Source organism: Vidua chalybeata, chromosome 1 (assembly GCF_026979565.1).
Source record: "Vidua chalybeata isolate OUT-0048 chromosome 1, bVidCha1 merged haplotype, whole genome shotgun sequence".
Taxonomy (NCBI): Eukaryota; Metazoa; Chordata; class Aves; order Passeriformes; family Viduidae; genus Vidua; species Vidua chalybeata.
The window spans coordinates 39,967,287-39,989,780 of NC_071530.1; the positions used below are offsets into that span (position 1 = coordinate 39,967,287).

The window sequence follows — 22,494 nt, forward strand, 5'->3', positions numbered from 1 at the left end:
CCAAGCTACAAAGCTATTGGACATTTATTTTTGCAGGTATGGTTTCCATGAAAGAAGCAGCAAAGTTCTGGCCTGAAACGGATCAAATTAACAGAACACACGGAGCTGACATATAAGTTCAAAGATCTTCATCAGTAAAACAAATCTTTACAGTTCTAATTTTGCAGGGCATATATAAAATATCCGTAGCCAAGAGTTTAAGAGCAGCAAAAATTGCTAACTTAAATAATGCCTTTTTAAAAAAGACTCAACTTACTTTGAAAGCATACATTCCCCTTTTTTGGCTCTCATGTTAAAAGCTCCTCTTTGTATCATGTGTTTTCTTGTATTTTCTCTTTGTAGATTATATAAGAACTCTTTGCAGATTGGCTGGTATCTTTTTTTTTTTAAACATTCTCTTATATTCATTGCAGAACTGGCATAGCCAAAAATCCTTAATGAAACAAATACAAATAAATTGACATGTTGCATTTGCATTGCTTTGTTCAATTAAAATTCTCAAAACAGCTTATAAACATTAACTGAAGTGGTATAGTTTAAAGTTACAGAAAACAATTGTAATATTCATATTTTACTCTAAGGAATGAGATCAAACCTGTGGTTAAAAAAAGAAAAGCATAAAGGCACTTAATGGTATAAAGCAGAAATGCTCTAGATCAGTAAGGCCAAAAGCATTCGTGTGGAAGATTTTGCCTACATCACGCTCTACTAATTTCTGTGAATGTATCAACACGAAGAACTTGGGTCTCAGTGTGGCTTCAAGTTGAAACAATATATTTTCTAATAAAGAGACTAAATTTTCAAATAGGGAAAATAATGCCAATCTGGGGAAAAACTGCACTTGAAACTTTGATGGAAAAGAATTTTAATAATAAATAACATAGAATTATCTACATTCTTCCTACTGAATCTTTTAGACTGCTTATTATCTTTCAGAGACACACAATCTGGAAGTTTGGGGAAGGCTCCTAGGTTTCTCACTTCCCTGAGAATGTCATGTTTTAAACTCACTTTTCCACTGAACAGAAAGCAACAATGCCAGGTAACAGAGGAAATGCTACATTTGGAAGAATTTTTTCAGCCTCCTTTAAGAGGCTACTGTATAAAATGACTGATTTTTCATATCACTTGTCAGTCTAAAATGTTAAAGATAGGAAAAGAGGGTAGGCTTTCTGAAAATTCTGGCTTGTATTTGTTAAAACAAGACCAGAGTTTCAGATATGTCTCCTTACTTCTCATTTCTCTTAATTTCTCGGGAATAGTGTTCTTGAGTTTTTAAGTGTATGACAATTTCTGACAATTTATCACTTTTTAAATTAATTTTTTTGCTCTGAGTTTTGTGTCCCAAAGTGGTTATTCTTGCTTCATGCAAGTAATAAGTAAAGGTTGGTCAACTAAATATATTGCAGACTCCTAACTAAGAGTTGCAGGTGGGGCACTAGATCTCCTGGTTCCTCCGTCAACCGCACTGCTGTCACAGGAACATGGTCCCAGCGACACTGAGGTGTGAAAAGGGACCTCTTGCCCGCTGACTGGGAAGCCCTTTTTATGGTCAGAAACGAACTCATTGATAAAACAGCCACCAATGAAATTCTCATTTGCCACTTCAAGTCCTTGCTGTGGAAGCCTCGAGCACCCCAAGGGCTGGAGGATGTGACACCAGTCCCTGTCACAGGCTGCACACACACAGACACACACAGAACCTTCTCTGAGGTTCCCGGGAACCTGGTGCTCAGCACCCAGGCCTGTCGGGAGTCCAGTTCTGGGCTCCTCAGTACAAGACATGGAGCTGCTGCAGTGGATCCAGCGGAGGGCAATGAGGATGAGTGGGGGACTGGAGCATCTCTCTTATGAGGAAAGGCTGAAGAAGCTGGGCCTGTTCAGTCTCGAGAAGAAATATCTGACAGGGAACCTTATCAATATAAATATCTAAAGCGGGGGTGCAAAGGGGATGGAGCCAGGCCCTGCTCGGTGGTACGAAAGACTAGGACTAGAGACAACAAGCAGAATCCGATGCACACGGAACTCCACCTGAACATGAGAATTTCTTTACTGTGCAGGTGCCCACGTACTGGAACGGCTTGCCCAGAGAGGGTGTGGAGTGCCCCTCACTAGAGATACTCCAGAACAATCTGGACGCAATTCTCTAGGATGACCCTGTTTGCGCAGGTAGGTTGGACCAGATGACCTACTGCAGTCCCTTTTCAACCTGACCCATTCTGTAATTTTGTGATCCCTCGGTGACTCACACAGTATGAGCCCACCCACGGTCCCTCGGAGCCGCTCACCGCAGCGGCGGCCCAGCCACGGTGCTTCAGGACCGCCTCAGGGCCGCCCCCGTGCCCACAAACACCCACACGCACAACACCCTTCGCCCACAGCGCTCCCGCCCCCGCTTCCGCCCGACGCGGGAGGAGCGGCCGGGATGTGCAGCGCCTGCGCCGCAGGGCCGGGGCAGTGTCGCGCACGGTGTGCGCAGCTGCCGCCGCTGCGTGGGGCCGCAGATGGAGCCTGCCCCCGGCGCCGCAGGTAGGGGCGGCCGACGGGCCGGCGGGAAAGAGGGAGGGAAGAAGGGAGGACGGCGGGGCGGCGGAGCGTCCCCACAGACATACTCACTTCACCCCCGCCCTCCTCTCCCCCACCGCTGCTCGCCTCGCCAAGGCTTCCTGTGGGAAACCCCCATTGCTTTCCGCTGGCCCCTCACACCCGCCGGAGAGGGCGGTAGCCTGGGCTGCGGCGCACTGCCTGTGGGTGCTGGGAAGGGCTACCCTGGGGGGCTCCGTCCCGGCCTCCGCGAGGTTCCGGGTGGACTGGGACGTTCCTGCTGCCCTCAGCGGGCTCCCGGCGCCACCTCCCTGCTTCCCTCCTTGCCGCTCTGCTGCCGCCGCCGTGACCTCCAGCGGCAGGACGCGGGGCGAAGGCAGCTCCGGGTTGTCCAGGCGCCCGCGGGTGCCTGCTGTGGCCTCTCTGGCTGTGTAACAAACGTAAAGGCAAAGTACCAAGGCTATGATGTCCTCGGCTTCGTGCTATCGAGGTCTTGTCCGAATGGTTATAGACACGTGCCCACATGAATGTAAGCCCGTGGCCTTTATACCCATGTAATGTTCACTCACTGTGCCCAGAGTTCCCGAGTCAGGTGCCTTCGCTTTGGTGTCTTAAAAGGCTATTCCCTTCAGCTAGTGCAAGGTGTTGAGACTCCCGTAGGTGGTGGTAACCTGCAGTGGTCGTGGCTGTGCACCTCCGTCCCAGCCGCCTGTGGCTGCTTCTCCAAAAGCCGAAGGATGCTGGCCAAGGCCAGGCTCTCTGTTTCGGATGGTTTCGGACCTGGGTCTGCAGGCCTTGCAAACAAGGCATTCATATATATTTGAGTTCTGGGTTTATTGATAGTATCCTCTAAGCATTGATCTGTTAATTAGTTAAGAAAATGTTATAAAGCTTACCATGGTATTTCAAGTGGTAGATGTTCATCTACAGCATAATTTCACATCCCGGTTGTCCTTTGGAAAAAGCCTAGTATTACATTACTTAGTTCACAGATTCACAGAATAGGCTGAGTTGTAAGGGACCCACAAGGATCATCAAGTTTGACTCTTAAGTAAATGGTCCATAATGGGATCAAACCCACAACTTGGTGTTATTAGCAGCATGCTGTAACCAACTGAGCTAATCCTAGCGATTCAGTCTGTTGTGATTTCAGTGCAGAACAAAAGGCATGGCACCAAACACTAAAGTCATCAGCGTTCTGCTTCCATATTTATGCATGTAATGACAGTATCTGTCCCTCCCAAACCATACTGGGGTTGTACGTTAGCTGTGGTAGGACTGCTAAGGGTGTACTTTTGGTACCTGCTGTGTGGCACCAATACTGAGATTCATCTCCTGAGCAGTGACATTGCTTACTGACACCTCTCTAAATCTGCTACCTTGTTATCCACTATCTTTTGCTTTCCTCCCCCCACTCCCCATCAGTATCTGGCTTATACAGCTCTGTTGAAAACCTCAGAATGAACGAAATGTGGAGATGTCTAAGTGAGGTAGTAGAGAAACTGGAGCAATAGCTGCAAGAGGTGTGAGCTGCCCTGTTTGTATTAGTAAGGTGTTAACCCAAATACCCTGGTTTGGTAGGTTTTAATGTTTTAAACATTGTTAACTGCTTCTTGGCTCATATATGAGAAAAAAAAGAGGGAGGATCACAGTCTGTAAATTGTTACCATGACTGATACTTCATTTTATGGTCACAAAAGACACAAGTATTCTAATGGCTTTGAAAGGCAGTAGGGAGCGAATATCAAGGAGTCCTCTGAAGCTCAGATTGTAGAACCTGTGAATTATGTTGTGATTTGTATGGGAGGAGTTTTTTGATAGCCATAGTTTGGGAAGAAACTGTGGTTGTGTCATTAGGTGATTATATCCAATAAATAAATCAGTAGTAAACATGTTCACAAGATTTTATGTTCATAAAATCGCAGATGATCCTGAGTTGAAATAGATCCACAAGGATCCACAAGTCCAATTCCTGGCCCTGACTTCTGCAAGACTTCCCCAAGAATCGCACTACGTGCCTGAGTGTGTTGTCCAAATGCTTCTTGAACTCTGTCAGGCCTGATGTCCTGAGAATTTCCTTGGAGAGCCTGTTCCAGTGCCCAGCCACCATCTGGATGAGAAACCTTTTCCTACTATCGAATTTAAAAAATGTCCCCTTCTGCTTCTGTTTTTCCCTTTGTGAGAAAGCTGTAGACTGCAATGAGGTCTCCCTTCAGTCTCCAGGCTGAACAAACAAGTGACCTCAGCTGTTCCTTGGGTGGCTCCAGGCCCCTCACCACTTTGTAGCTCTCCTTTTGATGCTCTCCTAAAGTTTTATATCCTTCTTGTATTGTGGTGCCCAAAACACACAGGACTCAAGGTGGGGCTGCCCCAGTGAGGAGCAGAGCAGGACAATCCCCTCCTTTGCCCAGGTGGTGATGCTGCCCCTGCTGCCCCCCAGGACAGGGCTGGCCCTCCTGGCTGCCAGGGCACTGCTGGCTCTCATTCAGCTTTCTGTCAACCAGGACCCCCAGGTCCCTTTCTGCAGTGCTGCTCTCCAGATGCTTTTTCCCCAGTCTGCCTGTACATCCAGAATTGCTATATCCCAGGTGTTAAACTGTGTTAAACTTCACATGGTTGGTGATTGTTCAGTCCTTAATTTGTCTAGGTCTTCCTGGAGGGTCTCTCTGCCTTTGAGGGAGTCAACAGCCTCTCCCAGTTTAGGAAAATGTTACACTATTTTGTTTTATCCTTCTCTAAAATGAATGTGCTACAGCCCAGCATCGAATTTGAAGCACTTCCAAAGCTATGTATGGTGCTGCTTTTAGGAATAGAGGCCATGGGTTATGAGAAAGCTCATTTTATTTTTAATATGCACTTGGTTATAGCTGTCATTTTTCAGGTGGTGATGTTTGGATCCCTAGTTGAAGATTCACAGATGCATAAAGTGGAGTCATGGACAATAGCTGAGATAGAAATACAGGTTTTGATACCTATTCTTGACATAGGGCTTAAAAGCAGAGGGTCTGAAGACTGATTTGATATTTTTCCTAAGCTACTTAACATGTCTATTTCTTCATGTCAGGTGGAAGTGTAGGTTGTTAAATACAACAGCAGTTTTGTCAGTGGACGGAGAAAATTGGGCTTGCAGAATGTATGTGACTTCTTTCAAAGTGGCAAGGGCAGTAAGACTAGAGCTAGAAGAATACATTGAAAAGAATGAAATTATAGCTTCAAAAGCTAGAAAGGATAAAATAATAAGGGATAAAGCAATGTTGAATTTAAGGGGAAAAATGTAGAAGTAAAAGTTATTTTTCAGCTGTTCTTTTTCAACTTTTAATTAAACTTCTTTTAGATAAGTTTTGTGATTAATAACATAAGTTGCCAGAATAACATCTGCAATCCTTGTGTTAATGTAACTGGAAGGCTTTTAGCCTTGTCACCTCATGCTCTGAAACTTAAGAGAACACTGGTGTGTTTTGGTATTAGTTTCCAAGATGTTCATTCATTTATATTGTATGTACTGATTGCTCACTTACTACAGAGGTACAGAAGTCAAAGGTAGGCATTGTTTTTTATTTGTCTCTTAATCCTTACTTCCCGTCAAAGATTTTTTTTTTTTTTTAATGCAGGAAGAATGGTATTCGATCCTGTTATTCATAAGCCTTGTTCTTCATTTGTGTGTGATGTTCTTTATTTGCAATGAAAGGTGTAAATTTTATCTTGAAAGGAGTGGCTAAAGAGCTAAATATTCAACCTCTCAAGGAGTTTGGGCAGATTTATTTCTATAATGAAGCTTTTATTTGTGATTTATATTGTTTTTGATTACACCTTGTCACACACTTCTGAAAATTATCTAGTGCTGGAGCAGCTGATTAATGGTATTGGGCATGGTGGCAAATCTTAGGTGGTTAACATCTCCTCTTGTAATGACTGGGGGATTTGTTGGTTGTTAGATTTTCCTGCATCTCTTCCTCATCCATATTGGGTATTTTGCTCTTTCTATGTTGCATTTACTTCTTACACATCTCTTGTTTCTGGTGCAAATTCTTGCACAGTTTCTTATGTCACTGCTTAGCTCTATTTTATGTGATCTGTTTGGTTTATACAATTCAGATAGTTTGTGTTTTTTCAGGACCTTTCTCTGTTTCTTACTCCCAAGTGGAAGTGAGCAGTAAATTTTTGGACATGATTCACTGTAAGTTAGAAAGGGCATAGAAGAAATAGGGATTATACACATGGGACTGATTTCAGACAAGAGGTGCTCAAATGTGTGGGCTTGACTTTTTAAAAAAAGTGTACAACCTTATCCTATATGTCAGAATTGAATTGTGTCTGTGCTGTTAGTATATTTTGGCATCTCAGAAAAATCCCTGGAATGTGCATTTGGTTGCTGAAACCCTGCTGCATGGTGTTTCGTTTAAGTGACAGAAAGTTGTGTTGAGGATTTTGCATCAGTTACCAAGTGAAGCACTTAGAAGCATTACAGTGGTGGAAATTAGGGCTGGCTCTGCTGGTTTAATCCTTGGTCAGCCCACAGCCCTAGTTGTGTTTACTGCACTTTGCTGGAATTCTCATCTGTTGTCAGATGGGATTTGAGGTGGGCTGAGGTGTTTCCTTTATAGGTAGCTCACAACCTAAGTTTTCCTAACTGGCAAGTCTGTCATACTTGAACAATGGTACAGGCTACGTGTTAATGAAGCTGCATTATTTCCAGTAGTAAATATTAAGTCCTAATCTGTAATTAATTTTCAGGGCCTGTAACTGGATTTGCTGTGTGATCAGCAGTGTAAAAATATCTCCTCATGTCGGCTTTATTACACACGAGATGTATGAGCATTTGCAATCTGCATGTAATTAACAAGAAAGTGTGCTTTGTAGGTCTGCTTTTCCTTTTCTTTCTAGGCATTACAGACTTGCTGTAATACAGCCATTGTTCACTTTTAGCAAACAGCCTTCTCGTAATCCAGTACTGCCATATTGCAGGAACATGAGCTCAAAAGCAAAATGTAAGATAACAAATTCAGCCAGTGAAAAAGGTGAAAATTGACTTTGAGGTGATGATAGAATGGTGAGAAGTTTAAGCTTTGGAAATTTTCCCTGGTGTTGTCATCCCTGTACTCCATCTTAATTTAAAATGATGTCAGTATTAGAAAGATCTCAAAATCTGTAACTTTTAAAATACAAATAAATTTATTCATATACATTTAAAGAAGAAGAAAAAGGGATACTGCATGGAAAAGCTGCATTGATAAGTTTCTTTTGCTTTTAAATTAGAGTTTCAGGGTATCACAGATCTAGTTTCACTTGGATTATAACACTTCTGTCATTTCAGATCGTCCTTCTATGCTTCAAAACCTCAGTAGAAGCTCACTACTTAAGGCTCTAGTTTGTATGCACTGATGTGCAAATGAAGTTACCAAACTCAGTAGTATTTCACATATGTACAAAGGTGTTTGTTTGGTCCTGGTCCATCATCCGTCAGTTCACACTGGATGTCTTTGACTGATAAAATTCTTTAACAGGATTCTGCAGGGTTTTTTAGGACCAAGGTTTACAAAGCAGGATGCTGAAATTATTCTGTAGCTTTGACCCCATCAACTCCTTGTTGGTAAAGGCACAGAAGCCCTCCCAAAGGCTACAGGATTGGATACTTAAAGTAACAATTTTAGGAAAATACCCTAAGATTTTAGAAAGATAAGTTGGTTTTTTCTCCCATGACTTTAATGGGTCTATCTCTAAATGAATTTGTTCTGATGTGCGACTTAGTGTTTTCAAATAGAGATTTTACGTAGTTGATACAGTCTGATTCCATGATACATACTTGTTGAATAAGTTTTTGTGATGCACATATGCATAAATGATTCACATGAATTAACCTAAGAATGGTAATTTTTATTTAATACAAGGGGAATAAGCTAGGCAGAATAATGGAGATGAAAATGTTGAGTTGAATGCATTCTTTTCCTGGAGGAGTACTAAGCTCTAATTATATCTGCTTATTCAAAACATTGTTACAGGTGCACTAAAATAGATCTGATTTTTTTGTAAAAAACATTTAATGTCTAGAACCAATAGTCTGATTGATGAAAGGAATGTTTGCCAATAAGCAAGCAGTGGACACTGTGCTGCTCCTTCTGTTATTAAGAAAAGTTTACTTTTCTAGTGTATTTTTATAATTGCTCATAGGCAAGTGTTCTAAAGCAAAACTTTGTAATGAAATGGCGTATTTACCTCACAGAAACAATTTTTACCAAGTGACATGAAGAATAACCGAATCCTCTAAATTAACGCAATTTTGCAACTTAGTAATAAACTTGTTATTCATTCTCCAAACCATCTCAAGTGTTGTGTAAACTATAGGTCTGCATATGGAAGAAATGACAGAATGGCTGTTAAATTCAAGTTTTAGTAGACTCGTCATAGATTAAAACAAGACCTTCCAGAAAAACAGCTTCTTTGTAGTGGACATTTTCTTTAAATGTGATATAGGTTAAAGAATGGTAATTCTGCATGCATCTCTTTGGTTTTCTTCCCTTTTCACTTTAGTAACTGCTATTTCTAGTGCTGAAGTTCTTATTGATACTTTTTTGAGTTTTATTTCTTAGCTTAAAAAAGAAGAGTATCTTAGAAATCTGTCTACTCACAATTACTTACCTTTGATGGCAACTGGTAGGAAAAAATATTAAGGTGTAATAAAAAAGAAGGTTCCCTTTATGGCTCCACATTTCTCAACCAATCTTCCAAAATAATGAAAGTAATTGCTTTTAAAATGTATGTATTTTGTGGAGTGTTGTATTTTAACTTGGATTCACGAACTTTGACTGAACTTTCTACAGCATTTTTTCTAGTAAGGAATATAATTGATGTTTAAAAGTTGATAGAACTGGAATTTCAAGAAAAGCATGCGGTAGTAAAGTTGCTAATTAAAATGATAGAAAGCTTTCTCTGTTCTTCATACACACTGTGATTCTTAACGAAAAGCAATAGTATTTAAAGTACTATTTTGAACATTTTTTGAAAGTGGCTAAATAAAAAATCAATAAAATGCAAATAACAAGTTGTATAACTAGAAATGCACATTTCAAAGACTGTTACTGGAATTGCTTGACTCAGTTCCCCTTGGATGGAGAAAGTGTGAGGCTTCTTTAAGTAGCTGGATAGAGCAGATTTCAACTTTCCTGAGTAATCTGTGTCTCTGCTACCTGAAGTCATGAAAGAGGTGAGAGCAGAGCTGTTAACTACCAGCAGGATGAGTAAAGGGTGAGCAAGTCAGTTACTATCTGTGTTGAATGAAGCGGGGAGATTATATGACTTCTCTCAGGACACTCTTCTAGGAGAGCTTTTGTCTTGGTATCCTCTTCTCGTAATAGTGTTCTAATTAATATGAGTAGCTGCTACAGTCCCTTTTGTTGTAAGGACTATAAAGCAGCTTTGTATTTCATCCTCCTCTTCCCCTTAAAGGTCTGCTGTCTGCAGCACAGCTCTACACATTGCTCGTGTTGTTCTCAAGGTCCTGGGTCCTTTGGTCAGAGGCTAGAAAGTCAGCAAAGTATTTGTCATCTGTTTTCCCAGCTTCCATACAGAGTGAATTTGTTGTGTTCTAGTGGTTGGGATGTTCTTGTTCCTATTAATGTATATTAGTTTCTTGGAGCTTGGTCACTTTTAGAAAAATAATGAAAACTATTAAACTGACTAGCTGTGGTCCTTGGCCTTCCCTGGCAAGAAAGAGCTTTTGCAGCTGGGGGTTTTGATCAATCACAGAAGGCTATTATTACAACTGTAGTCTTGTGCCCTATATATTGTATGCAACGAGAACCACGACCACTGAGATTTGCCAAACCCCTCAGATTTTATTTGTTAAAAAAAAAAACAAGTCAGAAATGTTTCTTAGTGATTTGGTGAATAGGGATATCTCCCAGTCTAGTAATCTCTCTCTTTAATTCTTTACACTGGGCTGAGGTTTCATGGAAAACAATTTCTCTTTCACAAAGGTATTCCCTTTTCTGTAGGTTTCTCCCCTTTTGTCTTTTTTTTTTTACCCTGCAAACTTGTAACTTCTTTAACTGTTCTTTATCTTCTCATCTGTTCTTTGTCCCCAAGAGCAGCATTCTGGAATCTGCTGATGAGTCTTTAGGAAACATTCAGTAGTTCTATCACATGGATTCCTTGTCTGTAGACTTATATTTTCAAGGAGCTAGTGACTTAGCTGTAGCCCCTGGAAGCCTTAATTTGCTTTTAATTCTGGCTAACCTCTGTGTATGTTTTTACAAAATAATTATTTTTTAGTATTAGTAGTATTTATTCTTTGTTTTGTAACCTTTACTTGATTAGCTGTGTTCATCCATCTGTCCCTTGTAATGTTTGATGGTACTTGGAAATTTCATCAGAAGGTAAGGTAAGGGTAAACTACCAGAGTATTAAATTGATCTAACAAAAATGCCCAAGTTTGGGCTGGCAGAGGGAGAAGAAAAAGCTTCTGCTAGCATTTGTCTGGGGTAATGTGGTGATTCACTTTGAGGTGAAAGGCGATGATCTCTTCAAACAGCCTACCCAGAAGATCAGGAAAAGTGTGTGGAGGATGTGGGTGATTACAAAGGTATCAACTTTCAAATGCAGAAGGCAAACTATAGGAAAATCTATTTCTTACTTGTCTGGGAATAATATTTTCATGATTATATAAAACAGGTGTAAGACAGGTGTTGAAATGCAGATTCTTCTGTAGGGACTAGTCCACAGGTATCTGGTTTTAAGAGTAAGAAGTACCTTTCTTAGTGCAGAATAGAACTTCCAAAAAGGGGAAAAAAGTTCTTCTTCTGGAAACTGTAATATAGTTGAAAAAAGGCAAAAGGAGTTGATAGTTTTACATCATGGTTGTGTCCTATTTTTTGATGAAGTCTTGCTTCTGAGGTGTTCTTTGAAAGTTGTTGCCATATATGTTACTGCAGAGATGGATAGCTTGAATTGATGATGATCTTGCAAGTGCTTGTACATCAGTATCAGAAATGCAGGTGCTTTGTGTGTGAACACGTTTGCTTTAGCTGGTATCTGCTATTTTTAATATTTGCACCTTATTTTTCTTAAATATTTTGTATAGATGCTAGGGATACTGACTTCAGTACTGACTTCAGTTTTAAGATTGTTGAAGGAAAATCACTGTAATTGTAGTGCAATGGATAGTTTAGAATCAAGGAAAAATATTCACATATTTAAGATGTTCCAGTAGAAACTCACAAGTAAACTCACTCACTCCAGTAGAAACTCACTTAAACTGAACATCTGCATTTGAGATATTTGGAGAGGTAGTTTCAGAGCCTGAAACTTAGTATAAGTTGATTAAAATTGCTTGGGCTTTTCATAGAGTCACTTAGGCTAGGTTTAACACCATCAAGTCCAACCATTATTAAGTACTAAATATTTTCTAATTAAAAATACAAAACCAAAATCCTGTAAATACAAACATTTTTAAAATTAAAAAAAAAACATTGAAACTGATACTTCACAAGAGATACTTCTAAAAACTGTAGATGAGTTTATAAATAGTTTTTGCTGTAGTTTCCTTTATACTGCTGTATAATTACTTTTGAATTACTGTTGTAGCTCTCTTCTCTTTCTTCCTACTGGATGCTTCCCAGTGTCCTGATGTGCCCTCTTCTTCCTGCATTTTCAGCATTTGTAGACTTGACAGCATGGGACTAAAAAGAAGGAATTTGCCTGGAGCACAGTCCTGTCATGGTTCTGGTTGTGCTGGTGTTAACACCAGTAGAGCTACTCCTTGCTATCAGTCTTACGCCTCTTTCTTTTGAATAATCAAACAGAAGATTGGGTGTTTAACCTAAGAGAAAACCCGACAATCTTTTTTGACTGTTCTGGGCTATCAGGGAAATCTTCTCTTTCTGAGTTTCTTTTTCTTTGCTTGCTTGCTTGTTTTTTTCCAGATGGCCCTGTGTCCTATTTCCTTTCTAGCATTTAGCTGCATTCCTGCCCACTTCTCCTCTTTGTCAGTAGAGGGATAGCTGATCCTTACACTGGAGGCCTGTGCTTTGTCATTGTGAAAATCGTGGATGCTTCTGGCCAGCTTTGCCAGTAGGGGAAGTGTAGCTGCTCTTCCCAGGCCCTAAAGACCTCTCTCTGCTTCCTTTCCATGTATGCTGTGGTATAAAAGTTGAACCTGTGCAGAGCCAGGAGTTGGACTTGATGATCCTTGTGGGTCCCTTCCAATGTAGGATAGTCTATGATGCTAATTATGGGAAGTAGATAAGTAGATCTAATTACTCCAAAGTGTAAATCAGCTGAGAAGCACTTTTTCACATGTATTTGGGTTAGTTTTCTGTTTTTACCTGCTCACTCACTGAGAGGTTAGGTGCATAATAATGATGATATGATGAGGGTGAGTGAGGGCAATGCGGCACTGGTAAAACTTCCCTTTTGGTGACCCACTTGATTCACTGTATCTGCATTTGTACTCTTTGTACTCCAAGCACCGGTATAGCCAAGTTGAGTTTAGAAAAAGAAAGTGTGGGGAGCAGAAATTAAGGCTGTAATTTGTGCCAGTGGTATTCGTGATACTGCAGTCTTCTTGTCCTCGTCTCACTGAATTCCCTCATATGGATGGCTTTGGAGTTCTACAGTGAACTGGATCAGAGAATTTACCTAGTTGAAAAATTAGCTAACAGGAAATTTATTTGCCTTTAAAAGAAATTAACTTCCACTTTCATTCACCACAGGGCTGCTGAGCATGTCTGTGTGGGCAGAGGGAAAAGATCATCATAGGGATGGGGAGAGGGCAGGAAGGCTGCAGTGCCAGCTTGCTTTGACTGGAGGGAGTGGAGCTGAGGCACGTAGCATGGTGGTGTGGTTCCTGCCATGTCATTCAGCTGAACTGATTTGTCCTGTTTGCAAAACATGCTTGGAAGTTTTCTGACAGCTTTGTCTTGTCTGTAGCCTATATACTGCACCAAGTATTTGGTACAGTAATTGCACCGATACTCTGCAGAAAGTTAAAATTAAGGATATTTGTAATATTTAATCTGTAAAATAATATATTTGTAGAAATCTGATATTTGTAATATTTAAATATGAAAATCAGAGCATGGAAGCAAATCTAAATCATGAGCGATTTGTTTATAGTGTTTCTGTTGTATGTACGGAATAGAGGGGTATTTTCCTGCTGTAGAAATGCTAAGAAGGATATTTTTGAGGAGAAATGTCTTTAGTTCAGATTCTGTTTATTGCTCATTGTAATCCTCTCTTGTTGCCAGATTCCACTAGTAATATCACATACAGATCATGTGCATAGAAAAATATTAGTATCCAGAAATAAAAGTATTTAACTGCTGTGCTGTCTATATGCAGATTTTTTATTCAATAAGGCAGAAATTCAAAGGTGCTGCCAGAGTTTGCTCCTTTATTTTTGTTTCACAGTGCATATTAAAGAGTAGAAATATTCAGGGTAATGCTCATCTTTGTATCTGAGCAAATTTTGGACTTTCTGTCCTTTTGATCTGTGTGGTCCTCCTTTGGTACTTTCTGCTGCTGTTTGTGACAGTTTTAGTGTACTCCTGTATGTTGTGTAAACAATGCTGTGTTACTTCTTTAGATTGACTATTTCTGATGTATAACAAATTTTTCTTTTCAAAATTATCTTTTTTTCACTCTTACAGAAAATTCTAAGCTGAGACATGTAGAAAAAGATGTTTTGATTCCACAAATAATGAGGGATCGAGCCAAGGAGCTGTGTTTAGACAAGGTGCAAGGTAAGAGTCAAATATTCATTAGGAGATCAGATGTACTCACTTTTGTGCCCTGAATATAATCCTTGTTTTTGAAATCATATCAGAGAATTAATATGTGTGATCTCCATCTTATCAGCTCACTGTCAAACCAGTACTGAAGCATATAAATCTACTGTGTTGGCTTTGGCTGCTTGGGGATGTGGACTATTTTCCAAAATTACTTGTTCTCAAGGGCTGTAGAATTTAATATTAATACAAAATTCTTCACATCTCAGTCTGGTGGTGACAGAGCAGTGCAAGAGTTACTGTGTTTCTGTGTTATGAAGAATTTAATACTTATATAAATTCAATTGCCTTATGCAAACCTTCAGTTAAGGCTTCTCTAATTATAACAAATTTGTTTAAATATTCCTGACTTACTGCATCCTTTCCTTGCCCCAGCACTGAAATGATCCATGCACATAAACACACACATATTACTAGACAGATGTTGAAATAGGGTGATGCAGTGCACTTCTGCTTCCATTTTCTTGTGAAGAGTACCGGACTCTTTAATAACTCTTTAATAACTCTTTAAAGTGGTGTCACCCCCTCTGCTGAGAGCTGCTTACACACAGGTTAGCCAAGAATGCTGCTATAAAGGGGATGTAAGAATGGATGAAAAGCCAGGGAATTATTCTGTACAAGTGTCAGCTTTCAGTAGAGGGCATTCACATCCGGTCATCCAGACCTGAGCTCTTTAAACTTCTTTTGTTCATGCATCCCATCAGTAAAAATTTTTTGACTGCACAATCCCAATATAGGAATATTCATTTATAAATTATGTAAATGTATCGCTGTACTTGTATGTTATGTACATTGTGAAACATAAAATTAGAAGTTAAAAAAGGATGTGATAAAGATGAAACAAACAATACTTTAAAATATTTTAAGCTATTTATCAATCTAAAAAGATTACTGTTAATAATAGTACTTTTTATTGAGATCTGTACAACTGAACATGCATCCTAGTTTTTACAGTCTTCAGCCCTGTGATATAGGAATTTCAGTACCTGGTTCTAAGTTCAGTTTATTTCAATACTTGATCTTAATGGGTGTCATGCCTGGAAATAATACCTTACAGAGATGCAGAGATCCCCATAGAAGAAGTACATAGTTGCTTGCACTTACTAAATTTTACTTAACTATTCTCATTTTTCAGTTCTATCCACAAGTTTTGCAAAGGCTTTGCTTGAAATTGGGCCAATAAATTATATTCTCCCCTGATGTCAATCAGTTTTTCTTCCAAACTAACAAGAAAGTGTTGCATGTCAGTGTTTTCAACTCCCTAAAACTCTACTTGGGAAGATTTTTAACAGATTAGAAAGTTCTGTTGGTATCCTTCTAAAGTGTACAGATATAGGAGGCTTTTGTAGGTGACACACATTTTGTTCACCAACAAAACTAAACCAAAAATTACATAATTAGGTGAACATATTCAAATACCTATTTTCAAAATGTTTTCTCCAAAATGCAAGTTTCTTTTGCAATGGAGTTACTTTCTTAGTAATTTTTAAAATGACACCTTCACCTTAAAGAGACGCATTGAGTGTTTAGTGTTTGGAAATTTCTGCTAGGTAGCAAACTACTCATAGCCACGTGTCATCACTGAAAAGGTCAGTGGATTTGGAGCGCTTGTCAAACCTGACACATTTTTTTTAGAAAAGACAACTCTTTGAAGCACTTTGCCGCAAGTTATCCAGAGAGCAAACCTCTCTGCGCTGCCAGGGATTTTTGTGGCCCCTCCCCATCTCATTACAAAGTCTGGTAAAGATGCCACTGTTTGAAGGCTCATTTTTGTCAAGTTATAATATTGATGCCATCCTGTAGCACACTGTGCACTCCTGGCTCCAGCTACTTTGCTGCAATAGCTCACCCCTGAGTGAGGCAGTGAAGGAGTTTCATGTGCAGTGTTCTCTCTCAGTCTGGAGCCTTAGTCTGGAATCCCTTTCTTATTCCAGTCAAAGCAGCCACTCCATAAGTAGTTACATTTGCACACTTTTTCCATAATACATTGTTTTTTATTCAAGAAGCCACTTCCTGTTGAGAATAGATCTTCTCCAGTACATTGTTCCTTTAGTGGCTCACAAAAAAAGAGAAATTTTTGTGCACTTCATTGATGAGATGCAAATACCACAAGATGTGAGAAGTTAAAAACTTCTGTACTTTCACTCGACTGTATAGCAAACCTCCTACACTATGTAACTTGTTTCACACTCATTTCTTCAAATCTTCATCACGGTCTTCTGTGGATCTTCCAACAGTATTTACTGACAAGGGAGTGCATTTTAGCTTGTTGCCATATTGTTTTCCCTGAATTATTTCAGTGACTTTTACCATGGCAGGAAGAACAATTGTTTCCCCAGTGGCATATGGCTTTTTGTGTTTTGCTATTACTTAAGAAACTTCAAAGGAAGTTTCTGGAGTTTTATCACTAGGGCACTCTATGACTAGAGTCAAGTCTAGGTAAAGTGGACCAGTGTATTTTTAAGCAGCTGCTTTTAGAGGTTCTCCAAAAATTTTAAAAAAAAGTAGTGTTACAGTAATATCTGCCAAAGAAAAGTGGCATCATGTAACAGGTGCCTTCCATTCCAGCACTGCCAGAAGGACTTAACAGACCTTTTTTTTTTTCCATTTGAACAATAGTTGAATCATTTTTACTTCAAATTCTATACCTGTTGGGGGAAAAAATGAAGATGAAAAGCAATTGCAGTAGTGTGGGTCATTTGAAAGATGTTGGTTAAAAGTATTTTGAGAGCTTGCTATATGTATAATATTGTTTGAGGTTAACCAAAGAGACTGTGTGAATGTGTTTTTCTCCTCTGAGCTTTGTGTAAGATGAGGACTTTGGTTTCAGCATCTTCATTTTCTGTGGCAGAAACCAGTATTGGAGGTTCTTGAGCTGTGGACCATTACCTTGCAGCTTCTCCATCTTTTTCCCTCCATAAATTTTAAAGCCAAATGTTATGATTTTTCTTTTTCTGTGATGTTAAGCAAAATTATAATTTCTTCCTTCTTTCTCCTGTGTAGAGTTTAGTTTTGTATCTTTAGGAAAATAAGGTTTGTGGATACATCTATCTCCCTGTCATTCTTCTGTCACCTGTAAGCCAGATTTGATCAAATTGTGTGAAACTTAGAAGTGGAAACTGGGTATTTCTGAAACAATTTTTTTAATCAAATAGGTGAGCAAAACCCCACATTAATACCTCTATTAAAAGAAAAAGGTGGTAGCAGGGCTTCAGTTATTTTGTTGTACACCTTTTCATGTGGGTGGAGGGGAGAGACCAAATCATGGGAAATGAAGCTTAAGCAGTTTTGTGATCAGTAGATTTACCATCTCATAAATCCATTGTGAGATTATTCCTGGAATAAATTTGTCTTGTTAGTACACAGGGATAGGTGTTAATCAGAGTACAGAGGCTATGCTTTTTATGCTGTAAACAATTATAAGCTATGAACATAAGCTGTGTAATTAAGTAATCAGAGCTCTTGTGACTTGGTTTTTGTGCTGTGGAGTGTACACACATGCATGAAATGGAGTTGTGTACACTGAGGGCAGAGATATTCATTTAACTTCCTCTCAACATGGGGTTTTTCTGCTTTATGTTAAGTTTATGTTTCAGAAACTCCTATTAGTAGACCTCTGTTTCTTTTTGTCTTTAGGAAATTGTGATAAATGCATTGGTACCGTAGGAAATAAAGCTATTCCACAAGCATGGGCCCTTACAATTGGCTTGATCAGGCTGGGTTCACATGTGTCCCTATGGGGAGCCCCTATACATTCAATAGTGCTCTGCATGAGCACAGGGTCCATCTGTACCCAGCCCGGTACCTTAGCCTGCAGCTATACCACCTAGAGCTGTGTGCTTATCAGAGCTAATAATGCAAGTAATGACAGGCTGTCCAGCACGTGTTCCAGAGCCATCCAGGGAAAAGAAACCCCAAGGATTACAAAAATAAATAAATAAAAAAAAAGGTCTTGTTAACTTAAGAAGTGATCCTGCTACCCTAGTACACAGTTAAATGGGTGGCTCATTGATTTGCTTGGTTGTCAGCCTACCAAAATGGCTTAGGGAAGAAATAACCATGGAAAGTATGTCCACTCTGGTCATATTTAATTTTACTTAGATTATTTAAATTTGCTTACAACTATTTTTTCAGATCGTTCCAGTAAAAGCTCTTGTGTGTGCTGTATGTTTCTTAAGAATTTTGTAGCTCTCCACTTCAGTATGATTTCTGTGTTATTTAAGATTTTCAAGCACTTTTTTCAGTGAAAATGGATGTATTAGTAATTTTGTTGACTTAGGTCGTAATTCTGTTAACATGCTTGTTAACAGAATTAGTGGGAAACACTAGTCAATTTTCTGTGTGTTATGTAAATATGCTTTATTTTGTTCATATCCATGGACTGTATGTGTATATGTGAAATTGTGGGCAAAAGTGTCAAAAAACAAGCCAACAAAAACCCCCAAAACATTGTCATACAGGAATGTTTCACTGTATTTTTACAAACTGTAGCATCAGTTTGCCTGGAACAATATTAAATGATATATTTCTGTATTACCATGTTCTTGCATTTCAAACCTAAGTAACTAAAAGGATCATTTGTTAGCTGTTTCCTCACTTAATGCTTTTATGAAGTAATTTCTTAAGCAAGCTGATTTCCTGTTTTGCTTTAATTTCCAGTTATAAAATTTAAATATGAGTAAGCTTCTTCAAAGCAGAATCATAGCAAATTTCAGGAACCTGGAGCTCACCATTCTTTTTCATCAGAATGGTAATCTTTAGCACATCAAAAGTTCTATTGTTTTATCCAGCTGAGCTTTGCTTTTCATGAGTGCATGCCCTAAAACTAGGGACACCTCCATGCTCTAAAACTAGGGACAGTCATAGAAAAAACTGCTGTGGTTGATAGAGCAGCTGTGGTTGATTCTTGATCATTTCTACAGAGAAGTTTATCTAATTTCTTGAGAGCACTTACTCTGCTCTCCAAAGTTATAATTCTGAAACTGAACTTGATGTTTTTTGGTTTTTTTTTTTTGGTAACAGAAACACACAAACTTGGACTGTCAGCTTAATTTGGTTTAACTTTGGGTTACTTGGCTTGGAAAATAGAAACAACTGACTGACTTTGAGATGTTGTGAGTTTCGACTCTGAAGAAGTTGTATTGAATTGAGATCCCAAAAAGATATTACTGTGTCACAGAGTCAGTAATGAAATTAATTATGTATTATATTTATTGTAGGTGTTTTGTGTATTTGTTGTATTGTAAAGCATTTCTGCCCACTCCCAAAACCTCACAACCTTTTTTTTTCCCCTGGGAAAAGAGCAACTTGCTCAAGTGACAAGGGGTTTAAGTTCTGAACTTCTTCCCTCTGAATTTTGTTGTCACATCATCTGGATTTGGGCCTCTAAGGTCACGAAGAGGACCTGCAGACGTCTTCTGTAACTGAGACTCCTTTGTAAGGTTGAAGGATTCAATAGGAAATAGACCTACAGTCTTTTCAGGGTCACTGCAGGGACAGATAGTCCAACTCAGCCTGGTTCTGCCATTAGAAAGATGGTGGACTAAATGTGGCCATTTCTTATTTTAAGCATATTGTGGGAGACATCCATTTGATCAAGATGACAAGTTGTTCTGTCCTTTTAAAAAAATTATTAATCTATTTTAAAATTTTTATGAGGGAGACACAAGGAAGATATTTCTACTTGTACTGAGTTGAGAACCTTCTCTAGAGAACGCTGTTGTGTTGGTTCTGTTGTCTGGAGGAGCTGTGTAATTACAGCAACTGGAGTTACATTGCTGAAAAAATCTCATAATATTTGGCAGGGCTTTAAAAATGGTTTAGAAAGTGTGGCTGGAAAAGGACATTTCCAAGCAACCATCCTCCTCCCATTCTCCAGATTTCCCATTAGCCCTCTCCTCCTCAGGGCTCATGTTGATACTTAGTGAAGATGATGGGATGCAACACTACTGCAGGCTTCTCTACAGTTGAGCATGACCAGTGTCATCCAGAGTTTTGATAATGTGCAGTTACTCAACAGTCCTGTCGCTGACATTATCTCTGTCCCCGTAGGGGCCACCTGCTCTAGACCATGACCCTTACACCTGACATAGCAAGGTCCATAAATCCAAAGAAATTTCTGATTGAAATACATGTGGTGCTGTACATTTAAATGCCCAAGCACACCTTTAGATATTCCTTCTTAAAAAATGCATTCTTTTTAGATATACTTTCCTATCAGAAATTCAGATAATGAAACGTGTGAAATCCTTAGCAAATCTTGCTTGATGTTGCTTACTTTCCCTGGTATTGCAGACTGAGTTTTGTTAATTGTTGCCATCCCTTGTTGAATGCTGAGGGAGGATTAACCTGTTGGCACGTACAGTTCTGATATTAGAAGATGCTAAGACTGATAGTAGAGGCAAATTACGTGACAGCTCTACTTAAAAATTTTGATGAGTGTTCTTGTCTTACAGTAAATGAAAACTAAAATCACCATTTACAGTTCAACTTCGCTCATCAACTTTGCATCATTGTGAAAATATAGTCCTTACAGTTTTTTTTTCCAAGTTCACATCTCCTAGGAGTATCTGGGAACACAGTGATCTTCTAATTGACCAAAGCAAAAAGATCAAGTGACTGATAAAAATCAATGAGTTAACATGACAGCTGCTGGTACCTTTTTTTAAATTGAGCTGCTGTGATCAGAGATTGCTTACATGCGCTTATGTCCATATTATTCAGAGTTTGGTGGAAAGCCTGAGAGATTACAGTGGAAGAATCACAGATTATTTTTATGACCACAATAGCCTTCTCTTAGGAGGATGAAAAAAAAAAAAATTGCTGCATTATCTGCAACTCCATTTTGAGAGGAAGGTTAGTATAATTTGAGAACATAGTTTCAATTCAGCAATAAAGCTGCAGGTGGAGAATGGAGGAAAACTGTTGTCCTCTGATGCTATTTTTATTATCTGAATATTGACGTATATTACAGTCATATCATGTGCGACCACATGACATTATATGAAACTATTGATATTACATTATGTTTTATGTGTTCTGCAGTTGTCAGTTATTTAAATTATTTTAGATGTTTTGATAGTATACACTTATATTTAGTACTGGTAGTAAATTGCTATAAGCTTTTTTTTCTGGCTTGCATTCCTTGAGATGCTGAATCTTTGTATGATGTTCTTATTTGCACACAATGGCTTTTATTTTGGAAAAAAATATGCAGTGCTATATATTTCCAGTGAACATTTACTCTCATCACATTTAACTATGTGAATTAATACAATCTCTAGAGGGATTATGGTATATTGAGCTTTGCTCCAACAAACTGGGCAGAGAGAACAGCTATATGTAAATTAGAATTTGAAGATATGAGAGTGTAGATTTGTGTGTGATTGTTTATTTGTTTGTTTGAGTGAATGATGACAGCATTAGCTACCCTCAGCTAATTATAGAAAAGAAATATGAAGGTATATTGTCTTGCTTGATGATAGAAATTTCAGTGTTCCTAACTAGTTTTGAACACTTTGAAGAAAATGTCCAGGGAGGGAACTTGCTTGGTGTGATTATTTTTGTTCTTCCCCCCCTCCATGTCATTTCAACTCAGCTGATGACTAGAAATGGGTCAGACTGCTGCTAGCTTTACCACTGCAACTTAGTTGTGTGGGGTTTTTTTTGGTTTTGTTGTGGTTTTTTTTTTTTTTTTTTTTTTTTTTTTTTTTTTTTTTAATTTTATTTATTAGGAAAAGGAACAGCTTTTACAGGGACAAAGAGAAATGAAATCACTTTCAGTGAAAGAAAGAGGCCTCATTATAGCCACCAACAGCAGTTATTGACAGCTACACTTCCTATTAACAAGGAGCATTTAAGAGTTTGGCTGTTGGATCTTTGGACTTGATCTAATTTGCTAGCATTAATTAGTTTCTTTTGAGCACAGACACTTGGTGCTCACAGCTATAGATTTAGAGGACTAATTAGGACAGAAAATAGAACAGAATGGGGTAAGGCATTAACCTTCAACCATTACCAGCTGGGGCTCTGATAAAGACCACAGAGTCCAAATGCTCCTATTCATGCAAAGAGTACTTTAATGAATATCAATTTCAGCCAGGTTGCCATATCTTACAAGCCCCATTTTGATTTTGATTCTCTTACCTGGTAGAGATTTTTATGTATAGAT

At 38.9% G+C, this 22,494-nt stretch overlaps 1 protein-coding gene across 1 annotated transcript in view; it reads left to right on the forward strand.

The window, feature by feature from the left end:
- The first annotated feature begins 2,279 nt into the window (after window positions 1-2,279).
- The window catches only part of CMC1 (C-X9-C motif containing 1), a 44,755-nt gene continuing 24,540 nt past the window's right edge, over window positions 2,280-22,494 (forward strand). The window contains exons 1-2 of the mRNA XM_053938209.1: window positions 2,280-2,529; window positions 14,187-14,279. Of these exons, the coding sequence (XP_053794184.1) occupies window positions 2,505-2,529; window positions 14,187-14,279 (118 nt within the window). The 5' untranslated portion in view covers window positions 2,280-2,504. The remainder of the gene's footprint in view (window positions 2,530-14,186; window positions 14,280-22,494) is intronic.